Below are 20,722 nucleotides of genomic sequence, written 5' to 3'. Positions count from 1 at the left end.
TAAATCACATACCAAAACTCAAGAGTGTGGAGGGTAACATCACGAGTGTGACGCATCTTATGATGACTCCTGGATTGGTGAATGATCATAGCAAGATCTACAGTATTATTATCGAAAAGAAAGTGAAGAAAAGATGAAAGAGTGCTTTCAATCATGACGAGGTAGGAGGAACAAATGGCGCACTAAAGGTGATCCAAAGTATTATCGGACAGAGTTGCAAGACTTCAATTAATCTCATGTCTCATCGTGCAAATAAGAGATACTGATGTGTTGGTGAACAGATGTGCTATGGCTAGTAAGTCAGCACGGCTCGGTCCATAGGTCGATGTTGGGAGTCTTCTGCTGACTAAGTTGGACGCCGAGGTAAGTCGGACCCTCGCAACGAGGTATTGATTAGCATTTCTCGGTCCGGATGTCATCTGTGTCGAACAACGTTTCTCCATTCCTGGGCTAGTTGGCAGCTCGTATTTGTTCACTAGATGACGATTCCCAGGTCGAGACACTCGTGGCTCGGGCATTGGCCGCTTGCCTGTAAAAATGGCCTTCATCGGGTGGTTCCCGACTTTGGCCCCTCCGATGAGCAAGTCAGTTGTGGGTTCAATTGTTTTTGCTCTCCCTTAACTGGATGTCGACTAGGGGCTTTTATAGTATTATACCAGGGTCAGTTGCACGCGGGTTCGACGTGACCCCTGATCTTTGAGAGTTGAGATGGCACTTCTGACCGGTCGCTGTCTCGAGATGCACGGAGTGACATCAGACGGTGCCACCCCGGGTTCTCGGGATGTGACATGTCGAACAACGTCTCAATACAGATTCTGACTTGGCATGTGAGGGTGTTCCCTTTGCTGATTCTTAGGCTAGCATGATGATACGTGGATCGAACAGTGCCTTAGTACAAATTCTGACCTAGCGTATGGCATCGACTGTGACGTGTCTTGGGCCCAAAATATGCAACACCTTCCATTGTATATTTGTTCTTGTACACGATTCTTTGTCACTCGGAAGTTATCCTTCATCAATCTAAATGTGACATATGATATTATGATTTAGCCTCAATATGATCGATTTATAAGAATGTAATGAATACATTATTAGACTCGGTAAATTAATAGTTTAATTAACTCATTATATAAAACAACAAACTATTATCTTATTGGAATGTGCTAACTTTACAAGGTAAAATAATATTTAATCTTCCAATGTGCTGACCAATAAAGATTCTCATCTTTGTAGGTAAGACAACAAGATTAAAACAACCGATTTTTAAGCCAAATTTTTATTTGAGTAAATTCACCTAAACCATATCCAAACTAGGGCTAATTAAAACCAAACTTCCAATCAACACGAAAATAATAATTGAGGATACTAGCAGAGCAAAAAAAAAATAGAAATACAATTATTAGGGAGAGATACATCGAATGAATAGCGTCAGCTTCAATAAAGCACTTATTTTTAATTTTATAAAAATATTAAAAATATATTTAAAAGTGTACATGTGTGTATATATATATATATATATATATATATATATATATATATATATATATATATATATATATATATATATATATGCAAAATTAAATGGTCCAAATTAGCCGAATCAAGAGTGGACAATTGCTTGTATAAAGTGATCTCAGGGCCCAATCTCTTGTGCATCTCAGAGCTTTTGGACCAATCGACCCATGAGACAATTGCATTCTACCATCTCCGACAGGAACAGATAAGCTTTCCTTTCGATGCATCGATCATCTAATTTGATGCTCCAATCTTCACCTGATTGGAATTGTAATTCTTGTGCAAAAACTAGAGAAGCGATACAAAACTCCGCTTTGCGAATGGTGATGGAGGCAAAAAAGAAAGGAAAAGGCAAAGTAAGAGATCAAAGAAGATTCTTTCTCAGTTTCCTATTGGAAGCTGCGGAGACCAACATGCCCACCCCCAAGCACATCACCCAGATCCCTAAATCGACGCCCCATCTCACCCCTTCCATCTCCAACGCAACATCTTCGCCCTCCATACCCTTCCCGCCCGCCTGCTTTCGAACATCATCGTCGGATCCCTCCAACTCCCAGCCCCCTTCCTCTTCCTCTTCCTCTTCCTCGCCACCCTCGCAGCACAAGCCATCGCATCCGTCCGACTCCTCCGGTATCTCCTCCAACCTCGAGCAAAACCCCCTCCTCCGCCGCCGCTTTCTCCTTTCCTCCTCCAAGGCCGCCGCCACCTCCACCCTCTGTCCCATCGACACCCCCTTCTCCCCCACCACCCACACCTCCGCCGCGGCCACGGCCGCCGCATCGCCTTCCGCCGCGCACCGGCACTCCATCCCCCACACGCCCCCCCGCCGCCTGAACACCCCTCTCACCACCTTCTCCTCCCCGACGTACGCCTCGAACCGCACCCCCTCGCCCGCCCTCACCCGGTCCGTGCTGGCGAACACCGCCGCCTCCGTGTCGCCGCTCCTGAACAGCTCCGGCGAGCAGATCCGGTGGAGCGGCACGATCGCCCGGGCCGCGGCGCGAATCCTGGACCCATTTACCTCGAGCAAGCTGCCGTCGATCCGGGGGAGGTAGACGAGGGTGATGGCGCCCGGGAACAGTCTCCGTCCGCCGGCGAGGGAGACGCGTAGGTAGAAGCCCCGGATCTGGAGGCGGTCGCGGTCCCTGGGGTACCCGGCGAGTTCAGAGTTGCTCTCCATGGCGGATCGGCACATCCCGGTATCTCAATCTCACCTTGCCTATGTTCTGCTTGTGTATTTGTCGAGTAGAGTGACGAGCGTCGGTAGACATATAAGAACGAAAGAGGGCGAGTGATTTGGAGAGCAAATACTGGCGGATTTCGCAGAAGAGCGCCCTGTTTTTGTTCTCCGGCTTTGCGTGGACTCGAATCGGGGGGTTGCGCGGCACACGGTTTCCTGGTCCGAACGGCGTTTGACCGGACACGTGGCTGGAATTTAGCGGCCGAGAGAGTCTAGTTTTGGATGGTAGCGGCTCGGCGGTATAGTGAGTCTGGACGGCTTAAAACGTTGGGCCAAGGGATACGTTAGTTGATCCGGTGAGGAGGTCATAAAAGCGTACATGGCTTGACATCTCTAGCTCACACGAGCCACTCGTGACAAGAGACACTCTCTCACAAGGATAGCGGGCCCCTTGATCCTGTCTGATTTCTGGTGATGGGCTGTGGATTCTGCCTGCTTCATTTCTGGCGCTTGCGAAGATTAACCCTCCCATAGGTGTGTGCTGGAGCTAATTTATGTGACATAATTAACATCTTATTAATGTGAGATCACAACTGTTTGACCAACTCACCGAAACATTATAAAGAAGAGGAAGACCATACATAATAATATTAGAAGAATAAGGCTTTTATTGAATATATATATATATATATATATATATATATATATATATATATAAAATGGTCATGGTTAAAGTAGACCTTCTACGAGCACTAATCGAGCTACAAAAGTTTAGATAACATTTTTATTGGAATATAATTAGTTATGTAATATAATAAAATATGTCTAACTCATATTAAATATGCAGGATCTAAAGGAAAGTATGATAGAAATATTTATTTCACTGAATTTTTATATTTTTTTATTATTTTAAAGATTATTTAAGATTAGTTTGTTGGAAGATGAACTGATTCAATATATTCAAGTCAATGGTTTAATGAACTAATTCTCAAAATATGAACACTGATTGGTAAAAATGGATTATGAATGATTTTTTTGTTGCATGGATCGATAAAATGCTTTATTTATAATAAATAAATGATAACAAGCTGAATCTATCGAAGCTTTTATCAACTAAATTAATTTTCACAAATTATTTCTACACGAGATGAGCCTCTTCGGTGTCCCGCCACCGTACCACCGAACATGGAAAGACGTAGACAACCAATATAATATAGTCGGTGCACGTCACTTTGCCACAAAACACTGGTAGATTTGACGGCCAATTATATTTGGGGGGGACCGGACTGTATCTTATTCCATCTTAACTCTGCCTCACTCATTTCAATCAGTCCATTCATCGAACGATTCTCTCATAGTGCGTTGGGATACATTTGAAAGGTTTATTGTAGGTCTAATATAATTTTAAATATAAATTGATGATTGATATTTTTTTAAATCATATTTTGTCAAGATATTATATTGAGTATACTTAAATATTGATGCTATCTTATCGTAGCATTAGCATTTAAATATTTACAGAATGTTAATATTAATTTATTATACTCTATAAATCTCATGTGATTTTATCTAAAATTATAAAATTATCAAAATAATTTAGTGTGAAACCAATATGATTTCTGTTTTCTATAAGATCAAAAATATTTTATTTATTTTTTTCAAAAATATTTTTTATATTTAATAATAAAATTATATTTTATATTTATTACATATCCAAGCCATATATGTACTACATTATATATATATATATATATATATATATATATATATATATATATATATATATATATATATATATAATGATCCATTGTTTAAATAGACTTTTAACGAGCATTAATCGAGCTACAAAGATTTAGATAACATTTTTATTGGAATAGAATTAGTTACGTCAACAAGATCGATTGTAATATCATAAAATATGTCTAACTCATATTAATATTCACGATCTAAAGTAAAATATGATAGAAATACTTGCTTCACTGATTTTATTTTTTTTATTACTTTAAAGATTATTTAAGATTAATTTGTTGGAAGAAGAACTGATTAAAGATATTCAAATCATCCGTTTAATGAACTAATTCAAGGACTTAAGCATTTTAGCAAATTGGAGGTCCCATGAAAATTCTCAAAATGGATTGTGAATGAATTTTTAGATAAGCTATTTTTTATACGAATCAATAAATTATTTTATTTATAAAAAAAGAAACGACGAAGACGGAATCTTTCCAAGATTTTATCGATTAAATTAACTCTAAACAAATTATTTTTACACGACACGAGTCTCTTCGGTGCGCGTGCCACAGTGACACCGAACAACGCAAGACTCGCCCAACGAAGATGACGTAGTCGGCGCAGGACACTCTGCCACACGACGACGCAAGACTTGACGGCCTATTATAGTTGGTGGGGGCGGTCCTCCATCTTACACTATCGTCACTCTCCCTCGCTAATATTTACATCGATCCATCGTTCGACTCGAGTGCGTTCGAGAACAAATATGTATTGAGATGAATTGGTATTTAATAATTTTTTTATAATTATATTTTTACCATAATACTATATTAAAAATACTTAAAATATCGATGTTACCACATATTAGCATTAATATTTTAGTATTTGTTAAAATATTAATAATTAAAATTTTAAAAAAATCATATAATTTTATCTAAAATTATCTGATAATCAAAATAATATAGTAAGAAATTAGTATGATTTATATTTTCTATATGATTATATTTTATATATTTATTTTTAAAAATATTTTTTATACTTAATTTGTTATGATCGAGTCGACATTAAGAGGGGGTGAATTAGTGCGACGGATAAAATCACGTCGATTCGAAAAATCTTAGTACGATTAAAGACCGTATCGGAAAGCATTTAACTTTAAAACGTTTACAAGAATGTAATAAGCAAATAAAGTAAGTAAATCAGTTTGCAATATGAGAATTAAAAATAGAATAAAAATGTAAATCGATTTATAGTGGTTCGATCGTCATGACCTACATTCATTCCCGATTCCTCTTTCGTCGAAGCCATCGACATCCATTAACGATCTTCCTTCGATGGGCGAAGATCAACTACCATTTTACACTCTTTTTCCTTTTCACAGGTTTAAGAGACAATCCTTATAAGCCTCTCTTTCTTAGACCTCACTTTTTCCTTTATATAAACTTCTAAATATTATGAAGAAATGATCCCAAATCCTAAAAGAGTTTCCTAATTTTTTTTCAAGTATTCTTTTCGCCTTTTTCAAGTCAAATTTTGTGCTCAATTTTTGTTGCTTAATGCACGAATAGCTAGGGTATTTATAGACCCAAAATGGTTTCAAAATTTGAGCCAAAAAATATCTCTTCTTGGGTATCCCGAGTACTGACGGTATCATGGCCTGCAGCACTGACACCATGTGGTACTATCGCTTGGGAGTATGTTTGGATGATTCCACCACCTTACAGTCTCGAAGACTGAGTCTAGGATTGATGGTTCCATATGTTGGGTTACTGATACTTTAATGCCTCATAGTGGATCAACACGTACCTCATGTTTGAATAAATATAAAAAATACTAGAAGAATACATTTATCATGAAAATCTTTAATATATTTTTAAAATATAATTTTATCAATAAATTTATTTCAATACATATTTAAAATATAGTTTTCTTATTTATCCAACACTCAAAGCATTCCATAATTACACATTCAATAGACTTTTAAAATATAATTTTACTAAACAAAACTTACATCCACATATATTTAAAATATAATTTTTTTTATTTTCTAAATACTCAGAGTATTTCATAATTGGGCATTCATTCACGTCTCTTTCTCCAACTACATATTAATGCATCACAGTAGATATATATATATATATATATATATATATATATATATATATATATATATATAATAATAATAATAATAATAATAATAAATCAATATCTTTTCTTCTTCTTAGAAAGACCCCCACAAGTGGCTCAAAAAAGTGTATTGACAAGGCAACCGCGGCGACGAAGACTCGAGCAAAGCGACTCCAGAAATTTCACAGCACCGAGGCGACGAAGACTTGTGCACAGCGACTCCAGTGGAAGCTTCCTCTACGACTCCGGGAATCGGATAAGCATCACCTCCAACGCCTACGATTCCACAAAAAAAGTTACCATCCCCCCTTTCTCTCTTTATCTCATCGATTAACTATTATTGAATTATAATAAATTTAAATATTAAAAGAAGCTCTTCAGAATTTTTATATTTTGTTATACTAAAATAATTTATTGTCCTCTTTTGACGTAGTCAACGAGTCCGTGCACCATAATACATAATATAACTCGAGGCTTAGCTTTCGTGGATGACGACGTTGGATCACCTTTTCTGCCTCGTGCCATTTTTCTTCCCCTATCGCAGACGCCAACATATCGAGTGCCACAAGAGGCGTGCTCTTATCGGGACTCGTAATAATAAGCAAAGAAGGCGGTTTCCTTTCTCATTCCTTTCCAAAGGTTATCCATCGTCTCGTATTACTTACTATCTTCACCCGACTCTATTTCCATCTCTTTCTAACCACTATGATCGTATCTATAAAGATAATAATAAGATGCTGTCAATCTAACCTTTAATGCCGAGAGAGATTCCTTCTCGTACCATTGGGTTCACTCCGTGGGTCCTTCTCGAGCCTTCAGGATGCATCCGGTGACACCACGCGAGCTGTTCGAAGAAGACATCTCCTCCCCTTGCGAAGCACATGTTTCGCGTCCTCTTATCAATAATAATAATAATAATAATAATAAAGATAATGATAATGAATGCATCTACAAATGACATACGGCACCTCGAGCAGGTGACAGGGCTTTGAGCCTCTCGTTTCCGCCGGACCCGTCTAGGGCTTGCGTTCTTCACCTCTCCTCCTCTCCGCTCTCACGAAACGTGACCCGATTCATTGGACGGTCCTGCGTTTGCGTAGTCACTCCCGTTTCTTTCATTCGTCTGGTATACCTAACTGGAGTTCCTCCGCGGAGCATCTTAACGCGGTTCTTCTATAATTATCCCATTCGTCGTCCTCGTCGGCTCATCCACCAAAATCCCCGAGGAATTAGGAGAGAAGAGGAATAATGGCGGAGACGATCCCATCGCCGGCCTTCTCGAACCCCAAGAACCCTAGCCGTGAGGAAGACAAGGACGGTGGGGCCGACAAAAAGTGGGCGGTGGCGCCAGCCGCCAAGAAGGCCCGTGGCAGCGGGGTCGGAGACCCCGCTGTGGCCCTGGCGAACGCGCGTCACGAGTTCGGTGAGCACGGCGGGGTGAACATGTCGATCGAGGCGTCGGCGACGTTCACTGTGATGGAGGCGGAGACCATGCGGCGCATGTTCTCGGGTGAGCTCGGACCCGACCGCGACTTCTACATCTACAGCCGGCACTTCAACCCAACCGTCCTCAACCTCGGCCGCCAGATGGCCGCCATCGAGGGCACCGAGGCCGCCTACTGCACCGCCAGCGGTATGTCCGCCATCTCATCCGTCCTCATCCAGATCTGCGGCGCCGGCGGTCACGTGGTTGCCTCCCGATGCCTCTACGGCGGCACCCACGCCCTCCTCTCGCACTTCCTCCCCCGGTCCTGCGGAATCCGCACCACCTTCGTCGACATCGACGACCTCGACGCGGTGAGGGCGGCGGTTAAGGAAGGGGAAACCAAGGTCCTGTACGTCGAGACCGTGGCCAATCCGACGCTGGCCGTGGCCGATGTGCCGCGGCTGAGCGCGATTGCGAGGGAGAAGGGAACGATGCTGGTCGTGGACAACACCTTCGCTCCCATGGTCGTGTCGCCGGCGAGGCTCGGTGCCGACGTTGTCGTCCACAGCGTCTCCAAGTTCATCAGCGGTGGCGCTGACATCATCGCAGGTAACCGCCCCCCGCCGATCGCTTCTCTTTTCCAGCTGTTCGATCAGTTACTTTTGTTATTATTCATCGCAATATTGCACGCCGCTTCTATAGGAGTTTTAGTGACGGTTACAAGGAATTATATATATATATATATATATATATATATATATATATTCCCATATGTTGGGATACACAAAATTCTTGCATTTTTAAATAAGAAATAAATAATAAAAAATAATTTTGATCGAATATTCGTAAAAAAAGGGAAGATGGGATGACGGCATGGGCGAAGGGATCTCCCTCGAAGTAGGTGGTACGTGGACACAGTGCGTCCAGTGCTCGTGACTCATGTGAATCGGTGGACGTGTCCCGCCTTTGCACGTGTCCCGAGTGCGTTTGGCTGGACGCGGTTGTCCTCATCCCTGGCGGACGGTCCATGTAGGCTGAGCAAAGCTACGTGGACGTTGACAGGACGACTGCTCGTCGTGTCTGTTTTGTGAACCGGGTCTGAAGCTGGCATTTCATTTCAGGTGCGATCTGTGGACCGGCGAGCCTGGTGAACTCGATGATGGACCTGCACCAGGGGGCCCTTATGCTGCTGGGGCCGACCATGAACGCCAAGGTGGCGTTCGAGATCTCGGAGCGGCTGCCGCACCTGTCGCTGCGGATGAAGGAGCACTGTCACCGCGCGCTGGAGTACGCCACCCGGATGAGGAAGGCGGGGCTCAAGGTTATCTACCCGGGGCTGGACGACCACCCCCACCACGACCTGCTCGCCTCGATCTCCAACCCCGGATACGGCTTCGGCGGCATGCTCTGCGTGGACATGGGCACCGAGGAGCGGGCCAACAAGCTGATGCACCACCTCCAGAACACCACCCAGTTCGGCCTCATGGCCGTCAGCTTGGGATACTACGAGACCCTCATGTCCTGCTCCGGCAGCAGCACCAGCAGCGAGATGAGCCCCGAGGAGAAGACCCGGGCCGGCATCTCCCCCGGCCTCGTCCGTTTGTCCGTGGGCTACAGCGGCACGCTGGAGCAGAGGTGGAGCCAGTTCGAGCGGGCCCTCGCGCTCCTCCACCCCCCTCCCTCCTCCCACAAGCAGCAACCAGCCCTTCTACTCTAAACGTATTGCGAGCTGTGTGTGTGATGACGGTTTCCACACGACCACCGTGTAGTGCGCTCCGTGTAGCTACTTTTTAACTTGACTGAATAAAATATAAGCTGCGTTTTATCTGCGTATGCACCACATCCTATTGTCCTTCTGAATTGAATGCCTGCGACGAGTGGCTCAATCCCCAATGATCCATGTGACACCGCTATCACCGTCCGAGTTCCTAAAACACAGGATCCAAAGAAAACATGTTACGGGAACAAATACGGTAGGAATTATTATTACAAATTCATTTATCTGCAAGAGTAATATAAGAACCGTTACATGACACGCTAAAGTTCTTGTCGCCATTCCATGTCAATAATTCTCGGAAATAACGCCATAATTGTGGCAAAATAAGCTATAAATTCTGGATTAACGGACTTTAACGATGTACAAAAGAACAATAACCTGGCAAGGATCTGAGAGAATAGAACTACACAATGAACTGATGAGAAAAAGAGGGAAACACTGTAGAGGTAACTGTACAGGATGATTGGTAACTGTAGAGGCAGCAAGATGGGACCGTGTGATCCGAATGCAAGTTCGATTTGGGTCCGATTCGATCCGATGCCACGGGTCAAATCTCTGACGTGGACGAGCTTTTCGATTTCGGGTCAACCTAACATAACAACTCGGATCACGTCAGCTTATTCCCCATGAAGTAACGGAATCGACCGTCCCGTCCTGCAAGAAACGAGCAAGGGGCGATGGCACGACGCTGTCCTGAGCAGCCACGCCGCAACCGACACACCCACTTTTGCACCCCTGCCCAGCTCTCAGATTCTGTAGGGCCCATACCCCGAAGCGACGTCCAAGAACGGCCCGTTTGAAATTTGAACACACGTTGAGCCACACACCCCTCTCCGTCTCTCTCACACACACACACTCGCTCTGTTGGTTTGGTTTCCTTCCAATTTTTGCCCCCTCCTCTGCCCCCATCATAACCCTGTCTTTTCCTCGAGCCGATGACCGTTGCCACCGCCGCCGATGACGACGACGACGAGCGCGAGCATCCCCGCACCCGTCGCCTGCTCCTCCACGCATCGCCACTGCCTTCCCTGCACCCAACGCCGAGGAAGCGCCGCCGCATCCGCCGCTGCCGTCGTCGCCCTCCTCCTCGCCACCTCCGCCTGGCTCTCCCTCGTCTTCTCCTCTCCCTCTATCCGCCTCCACTGGGCCCACATCCGGACCTCCGCCTCCCCCTTCCGCCGGGCCTCTCCTCCCCCGCTGCCCGGCCCCTCCACTCGAGTCCCTCCCCCTACTGGCCCTCCCAACCGCCTCCGCCCGCTCTCCCTCCGCCACCTCGTCTTCGGCATCGGCGGCTCCGCTCACCTCTGGCCGCGCCGCCGCGAGTTCGTCCGACTCTGGTGGCGGCCCGGCGCCATGCGTGGCCACGTCTGGCTCGACGACCGCGTGCCCCGCCCGCCCCGCAACTCCTCCCTCGCCCGATCCCTCCCCCCCGTCCGCGTCTCCGAGGACATCTCTCGGTTCCGATACACCAACCCCACCGGCCACCCCTCCGGCCTCCGCATCGCCCGCATCCTCTCCGAGACCTTCCGACTCGGCCACCGCGGCTCCCGGTGGTTTGTGCTCGTGGACGACGACACCATCGTCTGCCCTGATAACCTCGTCGCCGTGCTCGCCAAGTACGATTGGACCGAGATGGCGTATGTCGGGAGCCCATCGGAAAGTCACTCCGCCAACACCTACTTCAGCCACGCGATGGCATTCGGGGGCGGGGGGATCGCCATCAGCTATCCTCTTGCCGTAGCTCTCGCGGGGATGATGGACGAGTGCATCGAGAGGTATCCAAAGCTGTACGGCAGCGACGACCGGTTGCATGCATGCATCTCCGAGCTCGGAGTGCCTCTAAGTCGCGAGTACGGTTTCCACCAGGTGTGTGTACTTGTTGGTAAATCTCTATCGTGTATCTAATCCTTTTGCTCATTCAACATACATTATTGCATGCATGCATCTCCGAGCTCGCGAGTCCCTCTTCAGAATCCATAATTGATGGTAGTAGCCAACTGTCCTATTCTTGCTTTAAATTTTTTCTACCATGTTTTTGGTGAATCAATAAATTGTTACTGATTTCATGATAAAAAGTTTCTACTCTTCCAATTTTTAGAGCTCTGCATCTTTTAAAATTTAATACAGAGGCCAATTTTCTTCACATAATTGACCAACTCGCTGATACTCTTATGTAATGAAGATTGATATGAATGATTGCGTGATGAGTTCTACCGCTTTGATGTCATTTTAATTCTGTTCAATGTCACAATTTCTAATTTTCTATTTGTTGTTGTCTCAGTGGGATATCAGGGGAAATGCCCATGGTCTTTTGGCTGCTCACCCTGTTGCTCCTTTCGTATCAATTCACCATGTTGAAGCCGTTGACCCCATCTACCCTGGCTTGAGCACTCTTGGAAGCCTGAAGCGTTTCACCAAGGCTATGAAGGCTGATCCTATGAGTTTCTTGCAGCGGTCAATTTGTTACGACAAGAGGAGGAAGCTTACATTCTCAGTCTCTCTGGGTTACGTCGTCCAAGTGTTCCCAACCATTGTCCTTCCACGAGAGCTGGAACGTTCTGAACAGACTTATATTGCTTGGAATAAGCTTAACAACAGGAATGAGTTTGATTTTGACACAAGGGATACCTACAGGTCTGTTTGCAAGAAGCCAGTTCTGTTTTTCTTGAGAGATATTGAAAGGGATGGAAATACAACGCTGGGTTCATATAGACGAGTTAAGGGGAGAGACAATCTAAAAAAAAAAGTATTCTGCTTTCCTCGAACACCTCCTCTACCTGACGTGAATGAAATCCAAGTCTTTGGTACTCCATTGAGCGAAAATTGGCACTTGGTTTGTTTCCCAGTTCTGATTGCGCTTCTTTTAGGCCTTGACTAATGATATATACCATTTCATGAAATTGTTGATTGTTTTCTCTTTCCTGTACAGGTGCCTAGAAGGTTATGCTGTAAACTAAATCAAAGACGTTATGGGACTCTGAAAATTGCAGTTGGGCAGTGTGATCATGGAGCTTCGGGGTCTGCTGCTGGTTCCCTTTGACTATAAGGTGCATTAAGTTGTATATCATCTGACCAGATGGTGATTATTGTGAGCAAAAAACTCTATTTTCTCCATGCTTCAACTTTTTTGTTTCATGCTTGGAGATGTTCCTCGGAAGATGGAACGGTGGTGTTCTGAAAGGTAGGCCTTGCAGGGTTTCATAGTTATATTGAGTTATTTCTCATTTTCTACGAATCTAGAACAGAGGTTGAGCAGTGTGGGTATATCTTTTGCCTTCGAATTATGTTAAAAAAACATCTCATGACAATCTAATTTTTGAACCCAATAATTAGACACGGATCTTGGTTTTCTTCTCTTCTTGATCACGGTAGCTTGATGCTTTCTTTCTCTATTGGAGATAACAATGAGAATACTCAAACATAAAGTGAATCTTACTCTTATGGGTCATTAAGTGATAAATTGAACCTTGAATAGTGGAGTAGTGAAGCTGCAACGAAACTGTAGAAACTATTCTCCCCATAGGCCCTTCTTGTTTATTCTTAGTTATTTTAGTTAGTTGCACTTGAATTGCTAGGAGCATAATGCTAGATAATAGACTGTTCCAGACCCTTGATCAATGGAAGCTTTATGCACTTTTCCACCTTTACATACCATTTGCTAAGAAATTACATACTTCCCCTTGTCAGGTATGCTATATTGTATTCTAGATATCAAAAGGAGTTATTTTCTTTCCTCACTCAGTGTGTACATTTATCATGTACATGAAGGAGAATGCATATTTAATGAGTATATAATCTTCGTACAATTTGACGCAAATATATCGAAGAATGACATGTTACTTCTGTACTTGTAACTTTGAATGAGTTCCTTTGATGATGTGCTGACTCCGTGACATGATGATTTTTCCAAACACTTGATGTTATTGTTTAAGTAGATGTTGTTCCTTCACCCAATTTGGTCTAGGCTAGTTCTTGAATAATTAAATATTTTGGGCGTGGAATGAAGTCATTAATACTTGGACTATCACAAGTGTTATACAATGCATAAGCATTATTTGGTTGACTTACATGTATCCGAATTGAGTTTTACTTGCATCAGGAGCTCTATGAGTTAATGAATCTCAAGGGCATGGGCTGTTTATCTGAACTCTCTTGGTTTTGACATACATATCCTTGACTTGAGGTTTACTTTCATCAGAAGATATACAAGTTCATGAATCTCAAGGGCATGAGCTGTGTCTCTGAGCTCTCTTCTGCAAATGCACATACGTATTAATATTACCAAATTTACATTCTTTTTCAATAGTAAGCAATAGACTTACTTGATAATATCTTAATTTAAAATGAGAAGTAGCCTGTGACTAGAGATGGACAATTCATCTTTTATGTGGAATCAATCATAATAAGAAAGTTCTGATGGGCTCTATTAGTAACTAAACAGGTATAATTTGTATGTGAGAGGAAAAACCTAGATGTGAATCTTGAGATCTGTTCTATGTTGAAGGTCGTTGCAAAGGGACGGTGTTGGCCACTCAATTTTTTTTTATGGGGCTTAATCAATTATAAATTTGTAATAATACTTGTGTTTTGAGTTTGATGTAAGAGGCAAAAAGATGGAACCGAGAACAATGAAGTTGCTTAAAGTGATTAGTGTGGGATTTGTTGGATGACTTTGTCCTAGCCTTGTCCAATTGTTTTTTTGTTTCAGAAAAGGAACAACAAAAACCACGAATAGAAAATGATTGTTGGAAAATGTTTATCATAGTTTTAAAGTACTATTTTTGGTGGACACAAACTGTTATGTAGTTTTAAAGTGAAGTAAAGATGATCAATAATGGGGCCAAAAGCATGTGGGCCAGGTTGACACATAACTTGGTTACAAAAAAGGGAGAATCACTTACATCGCATATATGTTTATAAATGAAGTTAATCATGTGTGTTCCTGGACAGGTAAATTCTCCTGAAATGAACATGTCTAACTTCAAATTTCTGTAATATTTTAAACTGCATGGAAAGTTTATAAGCTATTAGAAAACTAGGGACTGGCATGCTGCATGGGCCTGGACCTTTAAATAAAGTGGATAATTTTGTTTCTATTCTTGCAGGACCATGATAACCCTTATAATATGTGTCTTCCTCTTCATTTTCTTTTCTTTGTTCTTTTTATTAGACAGGTGAGGTATTATTGATTTAGTTTCCTGTTTGATCAGATTCATTACTGTATATAACATGTATTAACTATTGGGGTAGGCCTATTAAAGTTATTAGTATGATAAAATTAAATTTTGGTTGAAGTTGACCGACCTATGCCCTATTTTCATTACTACACAAAATCCTGAATAGAAAATTAGAATCATATCTGACATGGTTTTTAGAATGAGGCAGGACTGTGGCCAATCTGCAATCACTTTTTGATATATATTTTTTCTCTTTACGGGCATGTCACTTTAGATGGCATTGTAGTATGGTTGTGGTTTCATACCTTTTTGCAAAAATGCTACTTGGTTGTGGCTGCTGCAATATGGAACATATTGACATGTTAATATCATGATTTGGCCCATTTCATCTATTGATACCATTTAATATATGATTAACTATAAGCTAATTGAATTGGTACCGTGTTCTTTGGATTTATATTTAGGGTTATATAAAAACTTGCAAATTATATGTACTCAATATGCACCTACCTGAGTATCATGCTAGTATAGCTGTATTTTGTGTATCATGCTAGTATAATAAACTTGAGTATCATGCTAGTATAGCTGTTTTTTGTGCACTAACACAATCAAGTTATCATTCATTGGGCATGGGCATGGTATGTGGCATGCTAATCCTTGATACAAACATCATGAATTATAATCTATAACTGCCACTGGGTTCTTATGTCCTTGTGGGGCCTAACAAATTTACCATTCATACACATATTGTTGACAAACTCTGGAAGTTAAGTTACATTAAACAGAATGTCCTTAGGCACAAGGTATCATGTCACACTGGTCACATGTATCGCATGTTTGATTGGTTTAAATGTGAAAGAAGATCATAGAACAACAAGAACTCCAAATCATGTATTGCCCATCTGACCTGCACATACTGGTGAGGTACTAGCTGGCATCTGTCTGTTACAATTGTGCACACGTGCAAGGCACCAAACCCTAGCAATTTTGATGCCTAGGTGCCACTCTCAGTGATTAAATGAGACCATGGCTTTCCAAGGCAATGATCCCCTAATGATATGACATGTATGTGCCATTGTTATGCCACTTTAATAATCATATAAAGCTTTATCGTGCCAAGGCAATCGATTCTTTAGTTCTCATCTTCATCTCTTTCTTATAAGTTTTTGGCGAATGACATCTTTTGCCACTTCCACTGGAACCTTGCTAATTTTAGAAATTTTGTAGATATCTTGTTAATAACAGCCTATTTTATTATTGAATCAAGATATAATTGAATGAAGGTGCACATTTGAATTTGGCTTTACTCCGTTGTTTAAGCTTTTAGCTATTAATATCTTGAAGCATCTCTTTCGAGCAAAGATGTCTGATTTCAGGAAGTTCCGTGGTACCTTAGGACTCCCACATGTCACTTATTCTTATTCTTGTCTATCTGATGGGTTACCTATGTAGCATTTCTCATCATGTTCGGTCTGCTGCTTGCATGACGGTGGGGCTATTATATTATGTATGGCTGACCATTGTATGGAAATAACTCAATCATTCACTATGGACAATGAACATATACGAGTTGGTTTTTCGTTTGAACTTTTTTCTCTCATGCTGTACCTTTTCGCTTTTCTATTCTGTCGAGACTTTTCCATGATAATTTGGGATGCTTGCTTAAGTAGTCAGTATCACCTCCAAATATCCTCTAATTCATGCATAGCCGTGAACTTATTGCTGTCACATATATTTCCTTTTCTGTGTTTATGTGTCATGGTGTCAAGGTTTTCAAATTGGAGAATTTACAAGCTTTTGATTTACTTAAGTGTTGGTTTTCCCTGGATTATTTGAGTTCTATTTGTCAATCCAGCATTCTCAGTTTACCCATAAGCATTCTCAAAGTAGGTCATCGAACACTTGGACATGATGAACTTGGGTCCAACTATTTGGTGGTCATCATAAGCAGAAGTAATTGGGCCTCATCTAAGGTTTCCTGTATGGCACAGATTATCAGATACGTTCCTTTTCCAATTAAAGAACATTTGCTTCTACAGATTATTTTTTTCTGACTCTTATTGATTCAATTTATCATCTGGATCTTTGAAATCAACATAGAATAAAAGAGTATGGCATCCCCATAACATATTCTCACCGACAAATCAGTTATAAAGTGAAGTTGTCTTTGTTATATTTAGCATGTTCGGACATCTGGAATTATTCTTAAAATAGTGAACTTCGGCACAGCTATGCTCTCGAGTGATCGGAGGTTCTAATATTTTTTTTTTCAAATGAAAACCGATACATTTGCCCTTCTGGTTATGGTTATAAATGGGTCCTTCTGCATAATTTTCTCCATTTTTGACAACTTAGTTTTCTCCTTAGCTTCAGAATTATCATAACTGCATCACTTTTTATTCTGCCTTTGTTACTGAACTGTTCGATTATTCATGTTGTTAAGTTTGTCACCAGTGTTACTTGGAGGATTTGATGATGCATGTACTTGTATGGATGTCTAATTCTATATCGTAATAAGATCAAAAACTGCATGGCTAATGATATATATCTTGGTAAGCAGCTGGAACTAAAACAAGTCATGTATTCTTTTGACGTGACTTGCTTTATCCTGCACTTTACTTGCAATGTTCATATGTTTCAAGATATTTGCTAGAGGTTGTTCTAATTCTACATGTAACAGAGGCATCTTAGTCTCTATCCAAGAAGAAAAAAAAATGCACCAATTCAAGTTACTATTGAGTTGTGATGCCATTGAGATATGTTTGATGGATGGAATCACTTAGATATTTTTTCCATCACCAAGTGTAGAGATGTTCACAGATTAGGTAATGTCATCAATTATGATAGCATAATAATAAGTTAGATTTTGTGAGTTAGATTTTGATCTGATATGACCAAAGTCTTGGGACATGTACACATTTAATTTTACGAACTTTAGAGTATGTATGTCTGATATGGGATGTCTGGACTTCCATCTTAAATTGAGCTGCTGTGTCCTGAGGCACCTCAGCAGCCCATGAAACTTACGATTCAAGTCTCCTCACTGGCCGTTCACCCTGACACATGTACTTCCGCTTGCAGAGACGAGCCGTGCTGCGCCATTACGAGCCTGCAAAGCTGGTCCGCCGCTGTTGCTGCTGCTGCTGCATGTGAAGGCCCGTTTCCGAACTCTGCCAAGGCTTCCGACGATGAGCCACCCGTGCGGGATCGCAAGTACCAAAAGGTAAGCTTAATTGTGATCCTACCACCTAACATTTCCACCAATTCAATGAGGGCGAGAGAGAGAGAGAGAGCTCGCGTTGACGCCTCGCGTCGTCGCTGTCATGCTCTCCCGCGCCCGGCCATGGAGCCATGCTCTGTGGGGCGTACGAGTCGTTGCCACTGCTCGCTCGGCTCGAGCTCTTCGTCCCTCCCCCCTTCTCCCCATCTGCCCTCTTTAATTTCCTCGTCATCAAAGCCCTTTGACCGAGTGATTGGCTCAGCTACATGGACGGCGGCCGCGGACGTCGATAGTAATGCGATGTCAGGCGCCGCCGTTCCGTGCCGGTCGTGCCATTGTCTGTGGACCAAACCCAACCGGGTTCGTTTTGGTACTCGCACTAAGCAGTGTTTTTCCGTACAACAGATGAGTACTCGAGTCAGGTGCGTCCAAATTTGCACAGTGCCTGTCACTGAAATGACAATTCGGCACCCTTTTTTTATTTATATTAAGATAATTAATACGAGGGAGATTGGAAAATAACTGAAGTTTTTGAATTTAAATAGACGATTTATATTATAAGTACATAAAATTTATATTATAAGTAGTTTGATTGGTATCAGAGTCAAGAGTCAAAAAAAAAAAAGTTTAAAAGGAAGGAAAAATCCAAGTAAATTACAGGGTGAAGGAGCAAAGTGAAGAGCAACTTGAAGAGGAAGGATATATGGCTTGTGGTCGGACAAAATCACATGCTCGATGTTCCTTCAGTGGGGTTAAGGAATTAATTCCCTTTATAAGATGGTGCGTCGGCTACGTGCATGGTCTTTAAACCTCCTATTCCTCGACTCTCTCCAACCCCAAAAAATATATATATGTATCACCAATTTCCCTAAAATGTTACGTGGGTTTACTGTTCCATATGCTTTCTTCTTTAGGCATCCGGTTTCACGTCGTTGTCGTCGTGGAATAATCTTTCTTTGGCTGACCAAATTTAAATGGAAAGAAGTCCTGAATTTTACTGTAACATTAGGAAAATTATGTTTAGATCGGATGAGCGTATGGTTCGACTGCGTGCCACGTCGCATTGACATACTTGTGCGATGGAAACCTAACACACACACACCAAAATATCCCATCTTTGATGTAATTTTTATGGTGAGGTGAAGTAATAATCGACTCCTTTATCCTGACAGTAATGGTAGGAAAGAAAAGGTATTTTTGTGGCATGATGGTGTCAGCCACTTTGAAATTTTGGGGTTGTGTGCCATCCAACTTTAATCCTTCCTGCCTTTTACCTTATTCCCTCCCCTCCCCAATCCACTTTTACTTTTATCCTTCTCCATTGTTTTCACCTTCAAATGATTGAGACTCTTTGCAACGGTATTTGGACTCTCTCTCTCTCTCTCTCAGAGCTCATTGTCTTTCCCACCTCCCTTGGTTGTTATCGGACTTCACAGATTTGCTGGCCGACAAAACCTCTCCTGAGCTCGTCAAAAGCCGAGTCGTCTGTCTCGACTCTTGGTGCCCTGCGACGCACGGTGTTCGATCTATTCCATGCACCGAATTTTCGATTTTTTTTATTATTTTCATTTTGGAAAGATAGATAGGCATTTCAGATCTAAACAAAGAATGTTGTTTGAGAATTCTAAAAATTAAGTATATTTATTTGGAAAAAAAAGACCCAAAAAGAGATAAAGAGGTGTTTTATCGTCAAAAATTCACCCTTATTGTGGGACCACGTTCGCACGTGCCGGATTGTTCCGGGCCGAAACATGCCAACTCGTCATAATCTCGATGCCCTACCCGCACATTGATACATTGATTCTTGTTCATATTTAGGTGCCGATGGCCCCCCCCCCCCCCTTCCTTTGCCATCGAATTCCATACGGGCGAGGGGAGAAGCCTTTACTCCGTGGTCCCGTGCGCCATCGCATGGCATCGCATCGCATCGCATCCCATTCCATCGCCCTAATATTTACGACCCGGCCCATCGGTCACATGATGGGCCCATCGCCACGGCGTCGGTCCCCCGACGCCGCCCTCCGATCGAGATCCGACGGTGGCCGTGTCGATCGACGCCGTGACAAATCATGCGGCGCACCATTAATTCCAAGTGCCGTAGATCGGCTCTGCGCCATCCCATCACGCAACGCTTTGTTGCGTAGCAGTACTCCCTCTTCGTCTCTTCTCTCCGTTAAATCGCCTGTGATTCGACTCCTCAGCATAAGTGAGTGTATTAGTACCGATGCCCACATGGGTGGCAGTCCTATCGCTCGAGTCCACGCCAAGGGATCCAATTGGGGTAAGTGAATTATTGTTGGACGGGGATAAAATAATTACGTGGGAAAATTAAGACGAATTATTAGGGGGGGGGGGTCCCACCCCTAATAACTCAATCGCTACCCCTCCCTCCCTCCCTCCCTCCCACCACGTTAAGTAGCAGTAAACCCGGAAATGGACGTCTTAACATGAGACTTAAAATTAGCCACCACACAGTCTCGGTTGTTTTCTTGTTGGAGCTAATAATTTCGCGTCGTCTTCAATCGTTATCATATTGGGGTATCACATGAACGAGAGATTCCCCCCTCCT

General features: G+C 42.6%; 3 protein-coding genes across 5 annotated transcripts; 2 read left to right on the top strand and 1 right to left on the bottom strand.

The window, feature by feature from the left end:
- Positions 1–1,372: 1,372 nt before the first annotated feature.
- On the bottom strand, positions 1,373–2,968 carry LOC103993226 (uncharacterized). Its single transcript, XM_009413205.3, has one exon. The coding sequence runs from the start codon at positions 2,708–2,710 to the stop codon at positions 1,880–1,882; it is 831 nt and encodes a 276-aa protein (XP_009411480.2). The 5' UTR covers positions 2,711–2,968; the 3' UTR covers positions 1,373–1,879.
- A 4,577-nt stretch (positions 2,969–7,545) lies between these two features.
- LOC103993227 (methionine gamma-lyase) lies at positions 7,546–9,819 on the top strand. The gene is made up of 2 exons (XM_009413206.3): positions 7,546–8,588; positions 9,101–9,819. Exons 1-2 carry the CDS (start codon positions 7,802–7,804, stop codon positions 9,694–9,696), a joined length of 1,383 nt encoding a protein of 460 aa, XP_009411481.2. The 5' UTR covers positions 7,546–7,801; the 3' UTR covers positions 9,697–9,819.
- A 604-nt stretch (positions 9,820–10,423) lies between these two features.
- LOC135587419 (uncharacterized) lies at positions 10,424–18,781 on the top strand. 3 transcript variants are annotated; one of them, XR_010475876.1, is made up of 4 exons: positions 10,424–11,622; positions 12,038–12,589; positions 12,686–12,937; positions 18,015–18,781. XR_010475876.1 is itself a non-coding variant. In XM_065078817.1 (4 exons), exons 1-3 carry the CDS (start codon positions 10,714–10,716, stop codon positions 12,794–12,796), a joined length of 1,572 nt encoding a protein of 523 aa, XP_064934889.1. In that variant the 5' UTR covers positions 10,424–10,713; the 3' UTR covers positions 12,797–12,803; positions 18,015–18,781. The 3 variants fall into 3 exon arrangements, 2 of the variants coding, with proteins under 2 accessions (XP_064934889.1, XP_064934888.1); XM_065078817.1 differs by having other exon boundaries at positions 12,686–12,803; XM_065078816.1 differs by lacking the exon at positions 18,015–18,781 and having other exon boundaries at positions 12,686–13,066.
- Positions 18,782–20,722: the final 1,941 nt, after the last annotated feature.

The sequence above is a fragment of the Musa acuminata genome, chromosome BXJ1-8 (assembly GCF_036884655.1).
Source record: "Musa acuminata AAA Group cultivar baxijiao chromosome BXJ1-8, Cavendish_Baxijiao_AAA, whole genome shotgun sequence".
Taxonomy (NCBI): Eukaryota; Viridiplantae; Streptophyta; class Magnoliopsida; order Zingiberales; family Musaceae; genus Musa; species Musa acuminata.
Note: the sequence above shows the minus strand (reverse complement) of the source record. Positions and strands in the feature narration are given on the sequence as shown.